Source organism: Mesocricetus auratus, unplaced genomic scaffold (genome assembly GCF_017639785.1).
Source record: "Mesocricetus auratus isolate SY011 unplaced genomic scaffold, BCM_Maur_2.0 Super-Scaffold_100007, whole genome shotgun sequence".
Classification (NCBI taxonomy): domain Eukaryota; kingdom Metazoa; phylum Chordata; class Mammalia; order Rodentia; family Cricetidae; genus Mesocricetus; species Mesocricetus auratus.
The window spans coordinates 1,386,328-1,409,811 of NW_024429191.1; the positions used below are offsets into that span (position 1 = coordinate 1,386,328).

A 23,484-nucleotide genomic window follows, 5' to 3' on the forward strand; every position below is an offset into this window, starting at 1 on the left:
ACTTAAAAAAATAAAAGAAGCTGGGCATGTTGGTGTGCACTTGTAATCCCAGTGCTGTGAAGGCAGAGAAAGGAGGATGCCTGGGGCTTTCTGGTCAGCCATCTTAGCCTAATTTTTGAGCTTTAGGTAAGTGAGAGACTCTAGCAAAAAATTAAGGTGGGCAGTACTTGAGTGTACTGATTAGTTTCAAGCTGAAGTCATCTGAGAGGAGGGAGCCTCAACTGAGAAAATGCCTCTATAAGATCAGACTGTAGGCAGACCTGTAGGGCATTTTCTTAATTAGTAACTGGTGTGGGAGTGTCCAGCCCATTGTGGATGGTGCCATCCCTGAGCTGGTGGTCCTGGGTTCTATAAGATAGCAAGCTGACAAGCCATGAGGAGCAAGCCAGTAAGCAACTCCCCTCCATGGCCTCTACATCAGCTCCTACCTCAGGGTTCCTGTCCTATTTGAGTTCATGTCCTGGCTTCCTTTGATGTTGAACAGTGATGTGGAAATGTGAGCTGAATAAACCCTTTCCTCCCTGAATAGCTTTGGTAATGGTGTTTCATCACGATAATAGTAACCATAAGACATTGAGGAACAATGCCTGAGGCTGTCTTCTGGTCTCCACATGCACAAATACACATACATGCAAATATACATGTTACCTGCAAACACATGAAAAAACACACACACACACACTCACATATAAATAGAAATACCATATACCACTAAACCCCAACAAAACCCAAACCCAAACCCCACCACCAGAACTCTAAAAGTTGAGTTCTCTGGGTTTGTTACGAGCTTGTTTGTGTGGCAGTGCATATTCCTGACAAGTTGGCATGCAGAACCATGACTGTCTAGGGAAGGCATGTCTGTGTCCTAATCTCTGGAACCTGTGGTCATGACTATTTGGCACTAGGGTCTTTGTAGATGTCAGGAGGATGAGGATCTTATGAGGTTATCCTGGATCAGGGTGGGTCCTCATCCCATGGCTACTGTCTTTAGGGTGGGGAGAGGGTTATAAGGCATGAAGACCCAGAGCCATATGGTCAAGGACCTAGAGCCTGATGACTCACCCATTAGGACACCGAGGCTTGCAGACCTTGAGAAACTGGAGAAAGGCATGGAATAGGGTCTCCCCTGTCTTCCAGAAGGTGCCAGCTGTGCTGAGCTTGAGCTTGCATTTGTGGCCTCTATAGTCATGGGAGAACAAACTCCTATTTTCCACCCCGCTAGGAGCGTGCTAGCATGGCCTAGGACCAAGGCAGAGCAGAGTCCTCTAGGTGCCATCTCCAACTTCAATACACTAGGTTGAGAAGGTGACTCTTGTGCACAGGTGTGTGTCTGGGTAAGTGCAGCTGGCATCAGGAAGGGAGTCTGAGTGGGGTGTGGGAGCATCAGAGGAGGGGCAAGGTGCAGGTGCCAGGCTTATGCAGAGCCTGGTAGCTAGGGCCTTAATGGTGGTGGGTTCTAGTTCTGGGTAAGTACAGTTGTAATCTGGGTGGCAGTACTATGAGCAGGGAGATGCTGGGGCACCATGACCTTCCTGGGGGAGAGCAAGGCACGAAAGCTTCCCACTGGGCATTATGTACCCCGGATTGAATTCCTGGGAAACCCCAAGTGTCTAGTTATGCTAAATCCACCCTCCTTTAGGCCTCCAGGGTTCTTTCCAAGTTCCCTGAAGAGCCATGAAGAAGTACACACAAGTAGAAGGGGCTTTCCTTATCTGGCTGCTTGGGACTCTGTCTTCCCCCCAGTGAGGGACTCAGATTGCTGGCAGGCAGGATACTGTCACCCTTACCTGTCCTTCCTGCTTGAAGTGGGCAGGACACATTATGAAAGATCTCCAAGGAGACAGTGACAGTAGCTGATCTGCAGGGGGACACTTCCAGCCTTGGGGTGGGGACACAACAGGAGAATGGAAAGCCCCCAGTAACCACAGCAGCCACAGGAGAGTCCTGGTTGGGATCAGTCAGTTTTCTATTGTAACAGATTCCAGAGAGAATCAATTTATAAAGAGCTGGGGAACAAGTGCTTGCCTTGTAAGCATGAGGACCTGAGTTCAATGCCCAGAACCAATATATATATGCAAGTCGGGTGAGGTGACACTGGAGAGGTAGAGAAGATTCCTGAGGCTTCCTGCTGGCCAGTCAGCCTAGGCAAACCAGTGAACCCCAGGCAAAGAGAAGGTTTCTGTCTCAAACCAACTGTGACTGAGGAACAACAACCACGGTTGACCTCTGGCTTCCACCTTCCACATACATGCATGCATGTTCACACACACACACACATAGCAAGCCAGTATGACTGACTAGGAGTCACCTAACTCTCCCCACTTTGAGGCTACCTTCCTGAGTTTTCTTATAGTAAGTACCTTCTCTAGCATGAAGCCACCAAGACATGCACATGCCCAAAGCAGGGCTGCTGTGGGGGTGAAGGAAGCTGAGGGTGGGTGGGTGCTGTGGGCAGTAAGCAGCAGGTAAGGTGGGCTCTAGGCCCTCCCTGAATGGGCACTTTCCCAGACAGTGCTAAGGGCTCTCAGAGGGGGTACTGCAGGGGTTTGGATGACTAGGTCTGGGGGCCAGAGTCCTTCTAGTTCTGGACTTGAATTCCATATGATTCCAATATGTGTCCATGCCTGTGAAGTGCTGCCCAATTTCCTCCTTCCTGTCCCAGCCTGGGGACTTCACCTCTGCCATGCAGGGTTCGGATCAGGATGGCTGCACAAGGTCTACCTCCTGTCCCTTGTCTGTATATAGGGGACAGCATGAGATAGGACTCCCCTACCCTCACCCAGGCCTCTCCACCCCTGAGGGCCTGGCTCTTGGAAACCCAGGATAGGTAGGGAGACAGCTGAGCCCCCTGACAAGTGCTGTTCCTGTCCTTATCCATCCTGAGGTCACCCCCACTCCTGTGCATGGCTGGACTTCCAAGGAACTAGGACAACCACAGGCCAGAAGGGGAAGGAGGCTATGCTGGTTGCCAGCACAGGGCTGGGTCCACTTCTCCTCTAAGAACCCAGTATAAGGTTGAGTGTCCAGCTTCTTCTTTTGGGTTTGCTCAAGACCCTTGTGGCCCCAGGCATTTCTGGGCTAGCTTCAAGCCGGGGCATCAGAAGCTATGAAGAACCCCGTGAGTCTAGGTCTAGAGATTTCCAGGGCTCACCTTGGTACATGTTGGGGTGAGCAGGAATTGTGACCATCAGTGTCACCTGGCTTTACCAGATGGGGAGCCTTTCCTGCGCTATCCTGACAGGCAGGGCCACACTAGCTCATATCACATGATGGAGAGCAGCAGACTTGGAGCAGCTGAGGAAGAGCACACCCAAGACCCTGTCCCTCTTTGTGGGTAGGCCCTCAGATAGGAATGCTCCCAGAACTACCTCAGCAGAGTTGAGATGGCAGGGAGGTCTCCAGTCCTTTTGTTCCGCTTGATTGGTGGTGACAGGTCAAGGGGTTTGATGACCCTCCCCATGGCAGTCTCCTGCCCCTGTGCTGAGGAACAGCAGGTCACACTCCTGGTCCATTGGTTTTGCTTTTTATTGCCAAGTTGCAATTTACAAGGAAGTTCTAGCTTTCATGCCCCACCCGGGTTCAGTCCCCACAAAGTCTAAATCCTGCTGGCAGAAGCAAGCACTTCCCTGGCCAGAGCTTTCCAGCCCTGCCCCCACTTTGCAAGAGTCTCTCTGCTTCAGCTCTGAGAGAGGGAGGAAGCATTTAGCCTTCTGCCCATTGGTACTGCATGAAGTATTTATTGCATCTACAAGAGCAGACCTGGTTTACCTCTGCCATATTTACAAGTGTGCATTTTGGAGGCCAGCACCATCCTTAGGAGGGATGTAGCTGTCCAGCCCCTGGCCATGCAAGTATCTGGGTGGGTGGCTAGGCGGGGTGCAACAGCAGAGGGTCAGCTCTGGAAGCTTCTTCCACCACCCTGGGAACTCACCACCACAGTCTGACCTGTGGGAAGTGTCCTGCCTGCCCGAGCCTTCAAATAGGAGCAGTACTGCATTTCTCTATTGTGACGGTCAAAGCTGAAATGTGGGGTGTGTGTGGCCAGTTCTGCTCGTCTGTCCCATGGCAGTGACAGAAGGGAGAGAGAGCAGGACAGGAATGGTGTGCATGGCCTTGGAGATGGGACTAATGGTTTTGAAGCTGACTCTAGGACCTCCAGGTCAGAAGCTGTGGTACCCTTCTGCTCTACCTCCCACTGCTGACCGTGGGAGACCCAGTATCTTCTCTCTGGAGAGCAGTTGCTGAGTTAGAAGAGTGCTCCTGAGGATTGGGTTGTGCCCATTGCCACCAAGACCTAGATGCAGAAGTGCTCTGGCCAGTTGCTTCCTCCAGTACCCCCTCCCTCATCAGCACTGGGCCAGGGAGCTTTGTTCACAGGAAGTTCACTTCTGCTCACCTGGAGGCACCCCTGAGCGCCTGGTTGTAGGAAGCCTTTGGGAACAGTCTTACAAGCTGCAGGGACAGGTTTGTCCTTGGTGAGTATTACATAGCAGCTGCCCTTTCAGGGTGTGCTGACCACCTTGGTCATGGTCTTTTCCCTTCCTTGGAAACTCCTGATCACAGAGAAGAGGCTGGTCACAGGGGGGTGGGGTCCACCTGCATGGGTGGGTTAGGGTGGTTGCAGGCATTTTTCTCATGGCCACATCGCAAGCTGGAGAGTCACTTGTATTTTATAACATTTATGCTGACCTAGTAACTGTCATTTCAAAACTCAAAGTACCTGCTCCTCTGTCTACCCCTCCCTGCAAATGACCAAGAAATACCCAGGGTTGGCTGCGGGGGCCCAGAGAGCCCTTCTTTCCAGTGTCTATCACTTTTCTCCTTTTCCTGGCGGTCTGCTAAGGCTCCTGGCACATCTTTCCTTGTCACGGCCTTTGGAGCTTCTGCCTCTGGGCATGCCCACCAGAGTTCTTTTAAAGACCAGGCGGGTAGTCCACACAGGCACCACTCCCCTCCCAGGGAGCACCAGAGCTGCAGGGAAGTGGGCTGAACAAAGATGGCAAAGACTTCTGATGGGCAGATAATGACATGCCTCCCAGGGGATCTGTGGTTAGTCTCTGGTGGATACTGACATGGGTGCGCCCGCACTGGCAGGAAAGCCACAGAAGGTCTTGTCATGGAGCCATGGGTGGCGATCTGGCTGGCTGAGTGCAAAGGAAAGTTGGGGCTGATGGAACAGCTGACACATGCCCAGAAGTATGGGGTTTTCAAACTGAAACAAACTGTGTGGCAGTGGCAGCAATGGGCAGGGGAGGAAAGATTCTGCTTTTAGGTCACTTGACTTGCAGCTGAACGCCTGGTTGGGCATCCATATGCCTACTGGGGAGTTGATCACATCTGAGGATGACTTTCTGTGCCTTAAATCCATTGACTCCTGTCATGGCCACTTGGACTAGGACCTCCATGGTCCCAATGGATCTTTCTTGGCTGAAGAGAGAAGGCAGCAAGCCTGCTGGAAACTGTGCCTATGTGGTGTCCTAAGCAGGGAGAGGATGTTACCCAGGTCACGTGACAGAACAGAAGCTGGCCTTCTCATTCCACATGGTCTGTTCAGAAGTATCTGAATGTTTTAGGGAGAATTTGTTACGCCACAGGCTTATAGAATTGGGGACAGAGAAACAAGAATCATTCAGGAGAACAGAGGAAGTGACACCCACAACTTCAGAATAAAAACATGGACAAGTTCTACATACCGGGAACCTTAATGGCTGGCACTTCCAATGTGACGTGGAGCCTTATGGTTGAGAATTTTTTCTTTTTGCCCCTCCCCTCAAATATTCTTTTAAAATAAATCTCTTCACCTTTTGCCAAAACCAGAAATAAATAGCCCAAAAGAGATGTTTATCTAGGTGTTTCTCTACAGAGTTCTACCCGAAGTAACCTTGTCCACGCCTGTGCACACTGGTAGTAAAAACAAGGGAGCTGCCTGAAGGAGGGTGCTACCCGGGGCTGTCAGATAGAGACAGGGTCCCGGACCCCTCTGAGGTGGTCAATGCCGTCATCAGTACACAGGAGGCTGTCTCTGGGATCCCAGCCTGCTCAGGAAGAGGTCAGAGCAAATGAGAAACTCCAATGGTACATGACTGTCTTGCAGGGAGAGGTGTCAGGGACAGTTTCCAAGGCCATGGAGAACTGTGGCTGCTCCCAATGTGTCCTGCAGTCACAAACTGCACTGGGGTCCCTACCAGTGGGCTGCATACACAAAAGGAGATCCTTGGATGTCCACTCAGGGCTCTGTGGGGCTCGCAGGCTCTGGGTATACAGTATCCTCATCTGCGGTCTCTGGGCCTGCTGCAGCCAGTGTGGAGGGCTGGGGGATGCCAGTGAGGGCTCGGAGGCTGTGGGGATCGACCGGGGGCACAAGGGTCAGTGACTCAACGCTCAGTGTGTCAGCAGTGTCCTCATAGAGCAAGGAGATCGTGGGCTGCTGGGCGGGGAGAAGGCTGGGGGACAGGTGCATGGTCTCCACCTCAGAACTCCTGGTCAAGTTTTTGCTGGGCTTGGAGTTGACATCCATTTCATTCACAATCACTGACTGGTCTAGAAGGTGAGGCTGAGGCTGTTCTGGAGTTGTGGGGGCATCTAGGGAAGAAAAACAGAGATACTCTCAGCTCTGGTGACACTGTAATCAGCTAGCACCCACCACTCCTTCCTGCATCAAGGCAGAAAAACCTGTGGGGAGACTGCTGGTATTAGGGCGTGGCCTGGCTCCACCTACTCCTTTTGGGGACCCAGAAGCTAGTAAGTCTCATCGTACTTAGGGATAGTGTGTCAGGATCCTGGGTGCCTGACTGGTGACAGCAGGGAAAAATTCAGACCTTGTGTGACATCAACATGGTGATACTGAAGGTGAAAGTGGCCTGGGCAGGCTTTGTGTGCAGGGTGAGGCTGCCTGATGACAAACACATAAATGGAAAGCAAACAGGCATATCATCAATTCCAGGCTATTTTTAGAGGGTACATTTGGAGATATTTTCCAAGGAGTTCAGTGCAATATTAAAAAATGGTAGAACTTTCTAGTTTCTAAAATCTTGTACCATGGTTTGCCTTTGCCTTCTGCAAGCACTGAGTTAGCATCCACCAAGGGATGGGCCACGACTGTCAGAAGTTTCCCACCAGGGCCAAGAGGAAGAGCCATAGCCTCCACTAGATGTACAACAGCTGGTTGTTGTTGTTGTTTTGTTTTGGTACTTTATAACCCCCAATTAGCCCATAGACAGACCATGGTCACTTGCTTTTCAATGATGAGTCAGTCAGGAATGCTTGGCATTCAAGGGAAATGCCATCCAGGACTGCAGAGGTTAGGCACTTTCAGACCCCGAGAGTAAGTGCTGGGAGTGCCATTTGGGCTGCACACTCATATCTGAATGGGTTTTAGTCTTGGAGCCATGTGAAGAGACTTAGGGGGCATATGGGCAGTTGTTTTGGTTCAATGCTATTCTGGTTGAATTTATTTTTGTTTTCTCATCTAGGCCAAAATAAAACAGAAAAGCGAACGGAACATAGAGCCGAAGGATGGAAGAATGAAGAACAAAATAACCCAGGTGACATGAAGGATGGGGTGGAAGGCAGAGGAGCCACAGGTAAAGGAAAGCACACACCAACTCTCCCAGGACGCCGGCCTCCAGGAGGGCGGAATTCAGAAGGGCACAGTCAATTCTTTCCTAAGGGCTTTGCTTTTGTCTTTTGTGCTGCTGGCGATGGAAGCTAGGGCCTCAGGCATGATGTGAGCTAAGTTTTATCACTGAGCTGCTACACCAGCTTGCCCTTCCTTTAAAAAGAAAAAAGAAGAGGGAGAGAGCAAGTGAGAGGAGGTCTGGAGAAAGCCACCCCCTGCGGCTCTCAGCCCATCCTGGCTTGAGGGACTGTGGGTGTCAGTGAGAACCGGCACAAAGAGACAGAGGTGTGAGCTGAGCACAGAAGTGCTGTGTTCACACCACAGTACTGCTTTCTCGGGCTGTCCACTAACGTGTTCCATTGTGTACCAACGCCCGTGAACTGGAGGGCTTCAGCTCAGGTCCCTGCTCTGACCTGTGTGAACCTGTCATCTCCAAATGGCACTCAGTGACCTCTGCAAAAGTTTTCAAATGGGCTTGAGCCTACCTTGGAACTCCTCCATGAGGGGTCCACGGCTAGGCAGTTTGGAAATGACTCCCTGCAAATGAAACTGTCCTGCTGTTGGGGAGGGGGTAAGCATTGCCTCCCTGGGTCCTTACCTCTTTCCTGGTTCTCTATGGGGCTTTTGTTGATGAGAATCAGAAAGGCAGAAGGACCATAGTCAAAGCCATCAAAAAAAAAGCAAAACAACTAACAACGTCATACAGGCAAATGGTTACCTTTAGAAAGGTAACAACTCTGTTAAAAGGGCTTTTTCCCCCACCTTTAAACATACTCTTAGTCATTTTAATAGAAAAAGAGAATGCCCTCCTGCTCCCACCTTCAACTGCTGCTTACACCAGGGACGCCTTCCTGCAAACAGGCGGCAAGTTCATCTACTAAATGACAAACAAGGGAAGTGTAAAGGAGGAGGCGCAAAGGTGAGCAGCTGGACCTTTAGAATCTCTTTTCTCCTGAGGCCTCTGGGCCTAAGGGCTACAAACTAGGCACTGGAGAGGAGGGGTTTGGATGTGGGCTGGGGATGTAAAGCCATGGCAAGAGAGGCAGCTCAGCAAGCTTATGTTCCCAGGAGGGTTGAGGGGTTCCAGCCTCTGCCCGTCAGTGCACTAGGCTGACCTAATACATGTGATCTGCAGGGTTAGAGCAGGGCCACACTGGTCCTTGTAAAGTAGGTGGTGGCTTCCAGAAATGATGCAGACTGGTGGTATATAGGTTGGCAAGGCAGGTGAGTGCTGTGGGAAGGAAGGAAGGAGGAAGGAAGGAGGAAGGAAGGAAGGAGGGAGGAAGGAAGGAAGAAAGGAGGAAGGAAGGAGGAAGGAAGGAAGGAAGGAAGGAGGAAGGAAGGAAGAAAGGAGGAAGGAAGGAAGAAAGGAGGAAGGAAGGAAGGAAGAAAGGAGGAAGGAAGAAAGGAGGAAGGAAGAAAGGAGGAAGGAAGGAAGGAGGAAGGAGGAAGGAAGGAAGGAGGAAGGAAGGAAGGAGGAAGGGATACAGGAAGGAAGGAGGAAGGAAGGGATACAGGAAGGAAGGAGGAAGAAAGGGATACAGGAAGGAAGGAGGAAGGATGGAAGGAAGGTAGGAGGAAGGAAGGAAGGAGGAAGGAAGGATGGGAGGAAGGAAGGAGGAAGGAAGGAAGGAAGGGCTCTGTGTAGCAAGCTGATGCAAAGCTCAGAGGGTCCGCTGGCGAACTGAAAAGAAAGTGAAGGGCTCCGCTGACACACTGTCAGCACATGGACATGTCAACAAGCAGGCGGGACGTCCCAGGATGGCAGCAGTGATGGCAATGATGAGGAAGAGCCCAGATTCTCTCTCCTGACCATGTCGAAAGTGACTGGGACACTGGAAAGATGGCGCCTATCAAGGAGGCAGGTAACGTGGACCTGGAAAGCAGCTGCACTTGCTGCTTAGCTTTCGTCAAGGACTGGGAAAGAACATTCTAGGTTGCTTTTTACAAGCTACACTCAGTCTGATGTTGGATAGGACTTTAGGGACACCAAGGAAGGACTGACCTGGGAGCAGAGGGCTGGGGGCGTGGTCTTAGACAGAGGACAGAAAGGGAAGGACTTGACTTCAGGGAAGCTGAGATCAGGATGGCGTGCTCTCCTAGGCCCAGCTTTCCCGCCCTGCTCATGCCAACCCTGTTGCATGTGGCAGGAACATCATGGGCCCATGGGGGCTCCTGAAGGAGACCTGCCTGATTTGATTGTGCGTGAGCTGCCGTGGTAAGCTGCTGGTCGAAGCACTAAACCCAGTGGCCGCCGTGACTGTCGGCCTCCGACAGGCTGAACACACGCCGGCGTCCTTTCCTGCTACTCCTGACTAGAGGGAAAACACAGCGACAGATCATAGAAAGCCTGTAACAATGAACGGCGAAGGTGAGGTGAAGAAAGGGACACAGCTGTGACAGACACTGAGCATTAGCAAGAACAAAGGGAGAAGGGATGTGGCTGGAGTGGTCCCCAGACTGCCAGCACACCATGTAGACAGGACACAATCCATGCTGTCTCCCAAGAAGAGTCAAGGTCAGGAGATCTAAGAAAAAATTTGTTCATTTATGCAACTTTTCTTCTTTTTATTAGACAGGGCCTCATACAGTCAGGGCTGGCCTTGGATTCTGCTATGCAGTCAAGGAGAACCTTGGATCCTCCTGCCTCTGCCTCCTGAGTACATTACAGGCTTGAACCACCAGGACTGGTTTATTGGTCCTGGACTGGAACTCAGATTTGTAGTAAATGTCAGGCAAGCATGTGGTTGATCCCTTGCTCATTCAGCTTAATATGGTTAGAGACAGAAGGTTCAGCCCTGTTGCAAAGATTTGGGTAGCTGATAACTTCTGGTCTTGTCAGAAAAATCAGGGGACAAAACTGCCTGTCAGTTTTATCTGGGACCTGCAGAGAGATGGGAAATCAGGAGGAAGTGCCTGCAGGAAGAGGGTCAGAGGAGCAGAGCCAAACCAGAGGAAACTCAGCGTTTCTAACGCTGGGAGGATAAATCCTGGATACTAGAGGTGCCCTGACACATGCCAGAGACTCACAGTGATATCTGGGGGAGAGGAATGACCTGGAAAGCCCCACTTTGGGAACCAAGGACCAGGGCACAGAACAGGAAATGGAAAGATGAGGCACCCAGTGGCTGAGTGGGAAAGCCACAAATTGGAACAGCAACACAAGGAATGGCTCATGGCGTGTTTGGGTCATATTCTCAGAGACAAACTACAAGAGCAGAGCTAGGAGTAATGCTACAGAGCACAGTGGGAACATGAGTGAACGCCACACGATGTCACGCTGAGGATGGCCACACTTGTCTATTTCATGTTGGGTATAGTTTGCCACTATCCAAAACCAAAACAAAAAAACCAAAACAAAAAACCACACCCCCAAACCCACAAAAGCACTGTAGAGAGAAGACAACACTGTGTCCTCTCCAGAGTCCTGCCCTTGTAGGGGCACTGAACTAGGTGTCCAGAATGTCAGTGTAAGAATTAAGGAGGATGCTCAGAGAGGGTGCAGGGAAGAAGGGAGCCTGAATCCCCAGAAACCAGCCCTGTCTTTTTCCTGTCAGCTCCTGGGATGGCCAATAGTGGCTGCAGTGCACAGGCTGACATTTACATTCACAAGGGCAGCCTGACCTTCACTCTGTCGTCATTTCCAATAAACACATTCTGTCTCCCTCCTCACAGAAGCTCACAGACACAGTAAAACTCAGCTCATGTGGATGCCAGAAATGCAAGGGGCTGTTTAAGGAGTGCAGTGGAGGTCATGGAACCAGTATCCGAGGGGCAATTTCTCAGCAGGATTCCATAAAGAAGACAGCATACTGGCACATGTCTGTCATCTCAGCATGCTGGAGGCTGAGGTAGGAGGAGCATTAGATCTATGTGGTAAGACTCTTCTCAGAAAAAGAATTCCACAGAGTGTGTACAACCAGGTATGACTTTATGGCCACCTAAGCATGCTAACGTGTGTGCATGCATCAGTATGACGTACAGGGTCCTGGACCCACATTGGGCTCTGACGAGGGAATCCAGTCCCCTTCCCATGCTGCTGTTTTTGATTTCAGCCTCTCAAAAAGGGAAAGTGTTGACTACAGCCTGCTGCCATACTCTCACCATGCTCAAGCTGACGCTTGTCATGTCAGTTGTGTGGGCCACGTGGTGCCTGGCGGTTAACATAGGAATACATGGTGTTCAGCTCTGCACTGAAGTGCTGGCCACCCCGAAGCACTTCTTTTGAAGTTCAACGGATCTGGGTGCCATGGTGGAGGCCTGCAGTCTTAGCATGAGGAGTCTGAGAAGAGGTCACTTGGCTCCAGGACTTTAAGGACATTCTGGGCAACACAAGACTAATTAAAACAAAACTAAAACACCAAAACAACAACAACAACAACAAAAAACCCAACAAGACACAAGAAAGAGCAATGGGCAAACAGACTAAGTGGTGCCTGGGGTGCTGTCTCCTTGGGTGCAGCTTTGAGAGGAAGAAGCTGACAGGAACACAAAGCCCCTTCTCGCTGTCTCTGACAGGTTCCTCGGGCAGTCTGGGACTCAGTGTAGGTTCTCTCAGTTTGTTGAATCTCTGGACACCCAATTGGAGCCCTTGTTGAAAAGCCACTTGAAATACACAGTTTTGTATGGCAGGGAGGGGACACAGCAAGACACTATTGGCACGGCACACCACTTGACTCTACAGAGTACCCTTTCTCTTGGCTGAAGTCCCAGTTTGTGCTGGGTCTGCAGGTTCTAAAACCACTGCTGTAGTAAGAGGGGCAGGATCTGCAGGGAAGCTTTAGGGAGACGGGGAAAGGACTCTACATGTCTCCACCAAGATAGAAGGATGGGGCCCAGTCAGATTTGTATGAGACTCAGACACCTGCTCCTTAGGGCTCCTGGCTTACAGCACTCATTTCTTGGGTCTGTGCCGGCTGGTGGAGCCGCTGCCTGGTCCCTCATTGTGGGTTCCTACTGCACACATGCCTCTGTGGTCATCTGGTGGGCCTTGTCTGCCTGCTCCTGTGAGAACCCTGGTTTGCCACTTTGGTGTCCCTAATGTCTGTGCACAGAAGGAACCCGTTTGCCTAGAAAGACAGCACAGTGAGGGAGATCCCGGGAAAGGGACTGGTGAAAGGGCCCATCCAGTAGAGGATTGTCCTGTGGCAGGTCTCAAGGCCACCTAACCAGGATGGCAGCCTGTACCACTGATGCCTAGGAGCACAGGCTGGAGCCCCCATAGGAAGCTCAGAATGTTCATCCTGGGGTACACTTGAGTCTCTTTCAGACCCAGGCAGAAAGTATGATGTTGACCTAGCTGGACAAAGCAGATACACAAATTACCATCCTAGGCACCAGCCTGTTTTACCCCTAGTGTGGGGATGAACCTGCGTCAAGAAAACATAGCTCTCTAGGGTCTACTGGGCTTTTGCGGACCCCAGCAGCATTCCTCTGATTGGGACCCACAAGGTCCAGCCATCTGCTACCTAGAAGTATGCACTTCCAGGCTCCATGATTAGGACTGTGGCTTTGGAGCTGGGCCCACAGGCAACAGTTTATGATGGACAGCTGTGACACTGTTGTTACAGACAGGGTTCAAACTCTGATCCCGGTCCATGACGCTCTTCACCAGATCTTTATTCTTTTCAGACTGGTGTAATTGGTGTCTGTTACTTGTGGGTCTGGTGTGCTGTTTTGACACATATATCTTATGTGTGGTCATCAAGTCAAAGGAAGAGGCGTGTCACCACTCAGACATTTAGTTCAGCGCTTCTGTGATCAGGACTATTCCAATCTGCTCTTCTGACTATTGAGGCTGACAGAGGAGTACTGGGACCCAGAGATGCCCTATTGAATTACTCAGCCCTAGACCCTAAGTCTCTCGGTTAGCTGTATTTTTGTGATCTGCCCCTTGTATATCTTTGAGTATTCAACATCATGGAGCAGACATGGGAAACTGGTCTCTCACTAGCTAGATAGCATTAATCATATACTTTCCTGACCAGATACCTGACTTTGCAGTGGGGCATTGGTATCTCTAACTCTGGAGTTTGCTATCCTGACTTTGAGGGGCCTGGCAGCTGCTCTCTATACGAAGCAGCACCCTGGCATCTGGGAAGTTCAGTAAATATAAGGTCAGCAATGCTCTGTGTTAGCACCACACCCTCAAAACTACTCTGAGGACAAATGGACTCTTGGCAAGGCCACAGATGTACAGACTGAGCAGCAGGAATAGAAGGTGAACGATGTGGGGAGAGGCTCCTTAGTTTCCACCAACTACCAGCTGGACATTCAACGAGAGTGCCTTGAGCTGATGGTGGCAGCCCATGGCAGATTTAAGAACTGGCCAGTAAGCTATGTAGGGGCATCTTCTTTGACCCTCAAATACCCTCAAACAGAGGTAATGTCAAACTCAGACACTTGGTGGAGGGACTCATACCCCTTCCCCCAGCCCAGTCTGATAGGGCACAGGCATGGGGAGAACAATCTGGTTTAGGCTGGACTTTCAGAACAAAACAAGTACTTGGTTCTGAATGGAAGGGGTACCCTGTGGTGGAGATGCTCATAGGCTCCTGGGGGTTCTTCTTAGAGTCAACAGCTGCATCTCATGGCATCTGATCTCCCTCCCCCACAGGCTGAAGCATAGCTCTTGGTCAGGTCAGCTTTCTGGAAGAGGTGAGCTGCTGTGGAGTGGACAGAATTGGAGAGGTAGCCAGTCTCAAGCTTTTACTGTCATGTCACATAAAAAATGGGGCTGGTGTGCCTGCTGGGATACAGTGAAAGGGAGCAGACACCTCAGAGGCCCTGACTATCACTTATTCACTGGAATTGCCTGGCCATCTGACAGCCTGGCTAATGGTCCCTGGATTTGTGAGATCTGAAGACATGTTGTTGGCACTGCGCAGGGAATGGTGGGGACTGGGGACCGACAGAGGCCAAGGCAGAAATAACGAGTGCACACTGTAGGGTTGATTGGACAGTGTAGGACTTCTCTCTGGTTTTAGCTGTAGGCAAAGAAGTTATATGGCTACCTGCTCACTTAGATGCTGGCTCTGTCTCAAAAGTGGAAGAAAGGTGCCTGTAGCTATGTGGAAAAGACCTTCCACCCTAGGAGTGCATGTTAGCAAGTGTATACATACAGCACATGGAAAAATAACCCTGTATTCCTGTCCTAGAGCAAGGTGAAGCCAAGGTAAGGGCCCCAGGAGCTGGAAGCCTGGGAGTAGCAAGGTAACTGCTTGGACCTGTAGCTAACATCCAACTGAGTCTAGAAAGTACTTCACTCTAGTCTAGGGTTGGAAGAGGTTTCAGTGAGGTGGACCTGAGGGTGACCTTCCTGCTTGCACCTGTGAAAAAGTACCTTGTGGGGGTAGCATAGACGGGCTAGGATCCCCTGAGCCACAGGTATGGGTACAAGGGTGACTTAAACCTCTGCTGGGATGATGAAAACCGAAAGCATTGGGGAGGGAAGTATAATACACATTAAGACACTGGTCCCAAGGGTGTGGATATGGCACCATGTCCTTCGCCTGGCATGGCTCTGGAAATGAGTCTTCACTCCACAACTAAACAAGAGGAGGGATGGTTGGCCCATGAGATATGCTGGGCAGAGCTCTCTGGTCAGACCTTGGAGGCACAGAGAAGGGCATGAAGGGGTACAGGCTAGAGACAGGAGTCCCCTGTAGATCATGGGGTGGTGCTGCTGTGTAGGAAGCCCTGCACTGGCTGGGCATACTGGGCTTGTCCCTATTTTAGCCCTGCTCTTTTGGCTGCATTTGCTAATCAAGAACCAAGCCTGATGTCTATCCCTTGGGACCTGATGCAGAACAGACAGACACATGTGTGCAAGCTGCTCATAAAAACAACAGCCCAGAATGAGGCAGGTGGAGGTGGGGGTGCCAGTGTGACTCCACTTTATGGACTCTTTCTTTATGGCTTGTGAATCAGTATGTATTAAAGGACAGCAAGATGTGGCCCTGCTCTGCCCCGATGAACTCCCACAGAGTGGCCGGGCATGCCTCTGGTGGGACATCTAGACAACACCTAATGCCAAACACTGAAAGAGGAAGCTTGTATGTTGGGGTACAATGAGTGGGGACATGATTCTTCCTTCTCCCACAGTCATCCCTAAGAGACCCCTTCCTGGTGACACACATAGAAATGATGACATGCCACTTAGGCTAGGCCTAGCTGATGCCATCCCCTATAGCTCTGTGGTTATGAAAGCCCTACAGAGCAGAACAGCCAACGGGTACTAACTCAGGTGGTGGGTGATGCCATCTTGCTCAACCATAAAGAATACCCTTGAGTGGCAGTGTCTTCCTGACACCAGGAGGAGGAGCTGTGGGCCAGAGGTCATAGCAGAGGTGAGGGGTCACAGTGTCCCCAAAGACCCTCCCAAAGCCTCCCATGTCTCACAGCCAATACCTGCTGGGCTCTGAGTTGCTGAGGGTGTGGAGGAAGAGCCCCCTGAATCATAGTGGCTGGTGCTCCCACTGCCGCCGGGGCTCCCACTAGCAGATGGTGGTGATGGTGATGACAGGGACGGAGAGCTATGCTGGTTTATGCACTGGGCCACAGCAAAGCCTGCAAGACAACATTGTGAAACATGATTAATTAGAAAGAATGCTGGCAGGTTTTACAGAAGGGGTGTCACCCCCACGATGAACTGCAGACACTATGAGGCCAGCTTTTACCTCAGAGGCAGCATGGGGGCCTCCATGTCAAGACAACTGTACTGGACTTGTCTCCCTGTAAGTCTTGGCATATTTTCCAGAATGAGCTACTCTCTCTGGTCAGGGGCTAATCTGGGAATGTGTGAAGCTGCTTTCAAAAACAGCTGTCATTGATCAGGCCAAAGCAGGGAGGACTGTGGTGTCTGTTGCAGCCACAGTAACAGTTGGCTGTGCCTTTGGGACTTCAGGCTCCTGTTAAAGGTAACACAGAAAGATCAGCATCCTCATGGCTGAGTTTTAGGCCTCATTTTGGTAAAGGGAAGGCAAGCTGGGAAGTCACTAGGAGAATGGAGAAATCGGATTGTAGTCCCCTGACTAGAACCCATCCTGACAGGGCAGGGTCAGGAGAAATGAGGGCTCTGCTAGAGAGCTTGAGGTAGTCACCAATAGCCAACCCTAGAGCCATTCAGGTGTGGAAGGTCTGTGGTTTTTTGGCTATATAGCATCTGGAGGGGCCTAGCTCCCAGTCTCAGAGATACTTAGCTCTGGATAGTGAAACCCAATTCTCAGTAGCAGGTAAGTGGCTACTGTGGCCTTTCAGTCTGTTTCTGGTTGTTTACTCTCATGGCCTCAGCACAGACAGTGTGCATGGCAAATGCCCATTAAAAGTGCTCTTTAGTGACTGATGACTCAGCAGTTATGAACACTGCCTGCTCTTGCAGAAGACCCACATAACAGCTCAGAATCAGATCTGTCATTCCAGTTCTAAGGGATCGGATGTCCTTTTCTGGCCTCTGTGGGAACAGGCATGAACATAGTGTACATAAATTCATATAGGTAAAACACACAGGCACATAAAATAATATTAAATAAATCTTTTTGTTATTATTAATTATTATTATTGCTTTTTGAGACAGGGTTTCTCTGTGTAGCCCTGGCTGTCCTCAAACTCAGAGATCTGCCTGCCTCTCACTCCCAAGTGCTGGGATTAAATGTGTGTGCCACCACCACTTGGCAAATTTTAACTTTTTTTTTAAAGAAAAGTATTCTTTATGTTGGGTGTGGTGGAACACACCTTTAATCCCAACACTCAACACGAGGCAGAGGCAGGGAGATCTCTGAATTTGAGGCCAGGTTGATCTATATAGTAAGATCCTGTCTCAAAAAAGAAACCACTAACAACAAACCCAACCCTAAAAGTACCTCTTCATGACAGAGATCAGTCTTGCAGGCCAGCCCAGGAGCTGTACCCCTGCCTCACACTGAGCACAGACTGGGGCTTCTGAGCTCTTTCTTCCCTTCTGCCCTCCCAAAGGGCTGCAACAGCTGACTCTACTCTCTACAGACATGAAAACCCCAACGGAACAAATACCTCAATGCCCTTGCGCCCATGCAGGCACGTGGTCTCTGCTGCAGCCCTTGGAGCTGGTGCTCTGCCGACCACATTCATCCGCTCCCTCAGTCAGAACTACAGTAAGGTAAGATAGGGTCAGGGGCGAGTCCTTTAACAGAAAGGGTACTTGGCCATTCCTGGCCACTCTTAGTGAACACACTGAGTAGCACCAGTTACTCTCCTGCACTGCTGGACCCACCGGCTCCCAGCACTCCCTCCAGGAGGCCCTCTAGGATCCATCTTACTTCTACAGAACACAGGTGCTGGTCACTGCTTTTTTTTTTTTTTTTTTTTTTTTTTTGGTTTTATGAGACAGGATTTCTCTGTATTGTTTCGGAGGCTGTCAGACGAGCCTGGCTTCGAACTCACAGAGATCCACCTGCCTCTGCCTCCCCAGTGCTGGGAGTAAAGGCGTGTGCCACCACCGCCTGGCTGGTCACTGCTTTTTGATAAACGTAACAGCAAATCTGACTAGATTGGGAATTGCCATGGAAACACTTCAGGGCCCATCTGTGAGAGTGTCCCTAGAAAGGTTTAACCGAGGAGGAAGACCCATTCTGAACATGGGAGCACCATCTCATGGGCTGGGGGCCTCAACCAAATAAAAAGGAGCTGGCTTTCTGACTGGATGTCATGCAAACAGCCATCATGTGCTGTGGTCACCAGGCCTGCCCTGTCATCATGGGCTGTAGCCCCTTAAACCAGGAGCCCAAATCGACCTTCCTTAAGCTGCTTGTTACAGCAACAAGAGAAATAACTAACTCATTAAGTAAAATCTTGGGGGCAACAAACTTTTGGAACTTGGCTTAGATGCAGCCTGGCTACACAAGAATCGTTGTCATGGAGACCATGTGGACTGAAAGGCATAAAATACTTCTATGGGAGCAGTGTGTTTGCCCCATGCAATACAAAGGGTAGAGCAGGTTCTGGACCCTGGGGAAGCTTACTGGTTAGTGGGGGATGGGTGGGGTTCAGGCAAGGTCCTGAATTTCCTCATTTCCTTCTCTTCATCTACAGACAGGACCCTGCTCTACACATCCCTTCTCTGTAGACTCACTAGGAGCAGCTTTTGGTACTAATGTTCACGAAGAACTACTGTTCTCAACTGACCAAGCTCACTGATACCCTGGGCCAGGCTCTAGGGACAGGTGACATGCGTCATGGCAGCGGCAGGCGGATGGGGCCTGGTGGGTAGCACATCTCTGAGTGTGATGGGCAGTTTCACTCAGGAGCTCTTTCCTTGTAGACAGTGCTTCCTGCCCGCATCTATCGTCTACCTCAGATGGCTGTTACAGAGGAACATTAGTGACCCTGGGCTCCATGCCCCATGAAGCTGCACTGGTCAGTTGACTGATGGTGGCAGGAGAAGCCAGCAGAGGAAACACAGCAAACATCCGGCAGATCCCAGCACTGCTCAGGAGAATTCCACAGGGACAATCAGCCACAGCTTTGCACAGTGAATTTGATAGCTGCTTACTTCTTAATCACCTACAGTGGTAAACCCCTGAGTTTACAAGCTGTTTACTTGCCTTGAAAATGAATTACCCTGTAACAAATCAAAGTGTCGGTGGCTTTTCCCAAGCTGCCAATTTATCACACATACAAACACAATCTGAGTGTTGGAACAGGGTTGGGACTGAGCCTTGTGTGCTCCTGAATGAATGAGTGACAAAGCTGGCACCCTGGGGGTTCTCTAAAGACACAGGTCTTCTGTCACTGTGACTTATCTGCAGTGAGGCTCATGAGGGGATGAGCCAGGGTATTAATGCCCTTGCCTGGATAGGGCAGAGCTTAGTGGTAGAGCACTTGCCTGGCATGCAGGGTGCCCCGGGCCTTTTGAAAAGAAGAAAAAGAAAGTTTTTTTTCAGTTGGGGGTCAGCAGCAAGTCTTACACTGGTAATAAAATTTACATGTAATTAGAGTTGAACAGAAAAAGGACATCTTCAGCCTGTGGCCTTGCCATTTAAAAATATTTTCCTATTTATTTACTTACAGCATGTGCATGTGTTTATGTGTGGGCATGTGTGTGCCGCAGCATGCTTATGGGGGAGATGTCTTTTCCTTATGTGACATAGAACCTGGATACTGACATCATGTCATCAACCCAACTGACATGTCATGTACCCAACCACTTGTCACAGCAGGATCTACTGAGTAGAGATGCTGAGCTTACATTTCCCTCTCTTGCTGCTGCTCAAATATCTCCTCCTTCCTCTCCATTCTCCCCACATGCTGCAGCTCCAAGGGGCTCTTCCACATTAACTTGCCATATTGGTGAGGGGTTGTGTGGACAAGAGAATTGTGGATGAATGCTATGGCTGGGGCCTGGACCTTGAATTCTTGCTTTATCCCAGCAAGGCAGTTCTGGATGAGCTAGCTACATCAGAGATGCCAGAGGCATTCTGGGCCTGTGTCCACAAACAAGGCCTGCCAAGTCCTTGCAAACACATAGACAAGCCAGGGATCATGGATGGTTAACAGGCACACAAACTCCCTGGGGTCATCTCTACTGATGACAAGCTTGGCTCACCCTGTGTCTGTCTCAAGAACAGCTCTCGGATGTATATCAAAGACTGTGGGGACTCGAAAGCCTTTGGACCCAGGGTGTGTCTAGGAACTGGAGTCACTGGTGGTGGCAGTGGCAGGGGTGTATATGAGGTGGGGATCCACAAGCTGATGAAAGGGTATAATATGGGGAATGGTTAAGACATGGATGAGTTCAGTGCTGGAGTAAAGCCAATGCATTCTGACACAGCCAAATGATGAAAGCCTAACCTGTTGGCAAAAATACTGGCAGAAAGCAAGTCTGATTCTCCTGCCTGTACTTCCCTGAGCACTGAGATTATAAACTTGTGACACCATGCCCAGTTTATGTGGTATTGAGATTAAACCCAAGGTTCTGAGCATGCTAGACGAGCACTGAACATCCCCAGCCCTATGAGTATATTTCAAATCAAGAAAGAAGAGGGTAGAGAAGAAATAAGTTACCTGGAAGCTGGGTGCACTCAGGCTTACCAGTACCACCCACTATGAGCCACTCTGGTCTCACTCCCTGTGAGTTCTTGGGAGCTGGACAAACTTTCACAGAACAGGGCCAGGCAGATGGACCCATGCCAAGAGCAAGACATCCCCTTGCTTTGCAGAATCCCTGAGATGCATGGGGTGCCTGGAGCCTTCTTGTCTTCTTCTGCTCCATCTGCCATGATTCTGGGAATGTGAACTAATGAACAGCTCTCTGGCATTTGTCAAGAACAAAATTGCCACCAAAAGGTCAGCCTTCTATTTTAGGCCCTCAACAGAGGCAATACTGGGCATGGAATCAGAACCCCAGGTTCAAGTCCAAGCTCTGCTTACTTTGGCTTTGAGACCTGGGATGAGTCCCTTCCTCCGTTTCCTGCTCTTAGTTCTCACATTTAATAACTACGTTCATGAGATTTCAGAAGCTGAGCTAGTGATGGTGGTCTACAGAGCACCAGCTAGCTTATATCTCATCTGTGTTATGCTAGTACAATAACACTGAGAGATTCCCCACACAATGTCTGCCTTATAAAACATAAAGATCAGGCATTGAAGGGCCTTGTCCTGACACAGCTGGAACTAGAGTGAGGTGACAGAGCTGCCCTCCCCTTTCTGACCTGTGCTGGGGCAGTTCAATTTCATTTCTGTTTCCATTCTTAGATTCCTAGACAAATCTACAGGGAGTTCTAACCCACAGACACACTCAGAACCACAGACCAACCGGGTAGAGATAGAGCCTCTCCTCCAACAGCCCAGGCTGGCTTGCAGTCCTCTGGATTTGCTGGGCCATTCCTGCAAACTGCAACTCCCTTTCTGCCTCCTTTCTGTGTGCACAGGTTCCTTCATGACCCTTCATGGCTCATGTGTTGGCTGCCAGGGAAAAAGTTCTCTCTCTACATTCCACACAATCTGCCCCATTCGGGCAGTGCACGAGAAGCTTGACTACAAAGATGCCTAGTATTTTGTGTAACAACTTTCATCATGTCAGCAGCTAGCACCTGATATTTTTTGTGCCCAGGCGGTTTTGGATAAGTTTCTGATATTGCTAGTTATTTCCTATTATTCATTTTCTCCCTTCACCTGCAGTTACAGAACCTGGCCACTAGGCATGGCCAAGTGATGAGTTGTGGCCATGATACAGACATCAAAGTGGTATGTGGGATTTCCAAGAAGCCTCTTCAACAGGAAAGAGGGCACATCCTCTATTCTCCTTCTTGGAACGCGGATGTGATAGCCAGAAATCCAGCAGTCATCCCAGACTATGAGGGGGAACTGTATAAGAGGGAAGGAAGAACACTGAGCAAATAGGAGCTTGGGTCCCTGATGCCTCATGCAGCCCTCACTTACCCATATCCATGATGCTTTTACCCAAGGGCAACATAAACCTCTCTTCTAGCACTTCCTATGTAGGTGAAGCTAATCTTATCTGACATTGTTGTGGGGAATGCCTGGTCACAATGATAACCTTCTGGAAGGGAGAGAACTGTTCTGAGCCTATGGGGCAGGTGGTAGAGATGGGGTGTAGAGATCTGGACATAGTGGGATGATGGAAAAGGGGAGGGGCAGGTGATCCTGCTTTGACACTCAAATCTTCAGGAAATGTTCTCTTTCTTCCATGGTGGAAGGGACTTGGGTGGAATCTAGCAGAGGGACTGAGTTTCTCTGTGAGTTCACACCAGAACTCAGAGATTACAAAATTGGGCTAAGACCTTGAAACTGAGGGTCATGAGAGACTGCACAGTATACAGATAGGGACACTGGGGGCTGGGGGTGGGTGAGCTGAAGCTAATGTTCCAAGAAAGCAGGGCCACTGGTCTCTGTGACCTGCCCAGACCTGTCTTTTGGGTACTTGACTAAAATGTCACTGTTCCAGATTAACAAACATTAGCCCATTTGGAGTTGTGGAACAGGCCTCACTCTGTATAGGGGATTCCACAGGGGCCTGCTTAGTTCAGGCATCTCTCCAGGGATCCCTTACTCTGTGTAACATAGGGCTATACGGTGTCCAGATGGATCTGTACTATTTCCCTTTGAAAACCAAAGCCCACCAGCAGAGAGACAAGCCCTAGTCCTACAACAAAACCAGCTGGTAGTAGGCCAGTATTAGACTGCATGCCAAGTGAAAGTGACAGGAGGTAGACTCTGTCGCTGCACGCTGATGTCAGCATTTAACTTGAGCTTCCCAGGAGTTCTGGCGTGGGGAAAAACCACAGCCTGGTGGATTTCTTGGGATCCACCATTCACTGAGAGGCTCGTATCCCTGGAACCCTTCCCGGGCACAGCCTGAAAGTAGCAGCAGAGAACACTCCGCACCTGCCACACCTCGCCGTGGCCTTTGTCAAACTTTCTGTTCTAAGCAGTGGAACTCTGGTTTCTACAAGAGGTGAAAAAGGAAGTGCTCTGGCTGGTGCACAGCTCTGCCAGAGAGGGGCTTCCTTACTTCTTTCCAGATTTTTCTGTGGCTCCCACAGGTAGACATTACAAACCTTACAAGGCTGTCTGACAAAGCAAGTGAAGGAGCCAAGGAGTTCCCTGACCCCACAGAGTCCTGGAGGCTTAAGAAGCCCTTCTGTTCATCAGGAAAACATGGTCTGCCAACCTGGGCTCTGGGAGGTATCAGAGGCTGGGACCTGTAGTCTAAGAACACAGCTCCCCTCCTGGGAGTGCACATTTCCAATTCTTAAAAAGAAGGTAGACATCTGAATTTTTATGTAAACTACCTACTGCTTGAAGTTTAAAATGTGGAAGTCACAACTCAATGTGTGTCCATGCCCCACTGCCCTTCTTTTTTGAAATAT

The 23,484-nt window shown here is 50.1% G+C and overlaps 1 protein-coding gene across 11 annotated transcripts in view; it reads right to left on the bottom strand.

The window, feature by feature from the left end:
• Clec16a (C-type lectin domain containing 16A) overlaps positions 1–23,484 on the bottom strand; it is a 228,509-nt gene that overhangs the window by 11,734 nt on the left and 193,291 nt on the right. For 7 of the 11 annotated variants that reach the window (XM_040748092.1, XM_040748094.1, XM_040748093.1 and 4 more), the window contains 2 exons: positions 16,028–16,186; positions 3,508–6,582 (listed from right to left, as the gene is read on the bottom strand). In XM_040748092.1, the coding sequence (XP_040604026.1) occupies positions 6,227–6,582; positions 16,028–16,186 (515 nt within the window). In that variant the 3' untranslated portion in view covers positions 3,508–6,226. Of the gene's footprint in view, positions 1–3,507; positions 6,583–9,808; positions 9,934–16,027; positions 16,187–17,647; positions 17,744–23,484 lie in introns of those variants that run through there. The other 4 variants (XR_005878100.1, XM_040748096.1, XM_040748095.1 and 1 more) reach the window with 3 other exon arrangements.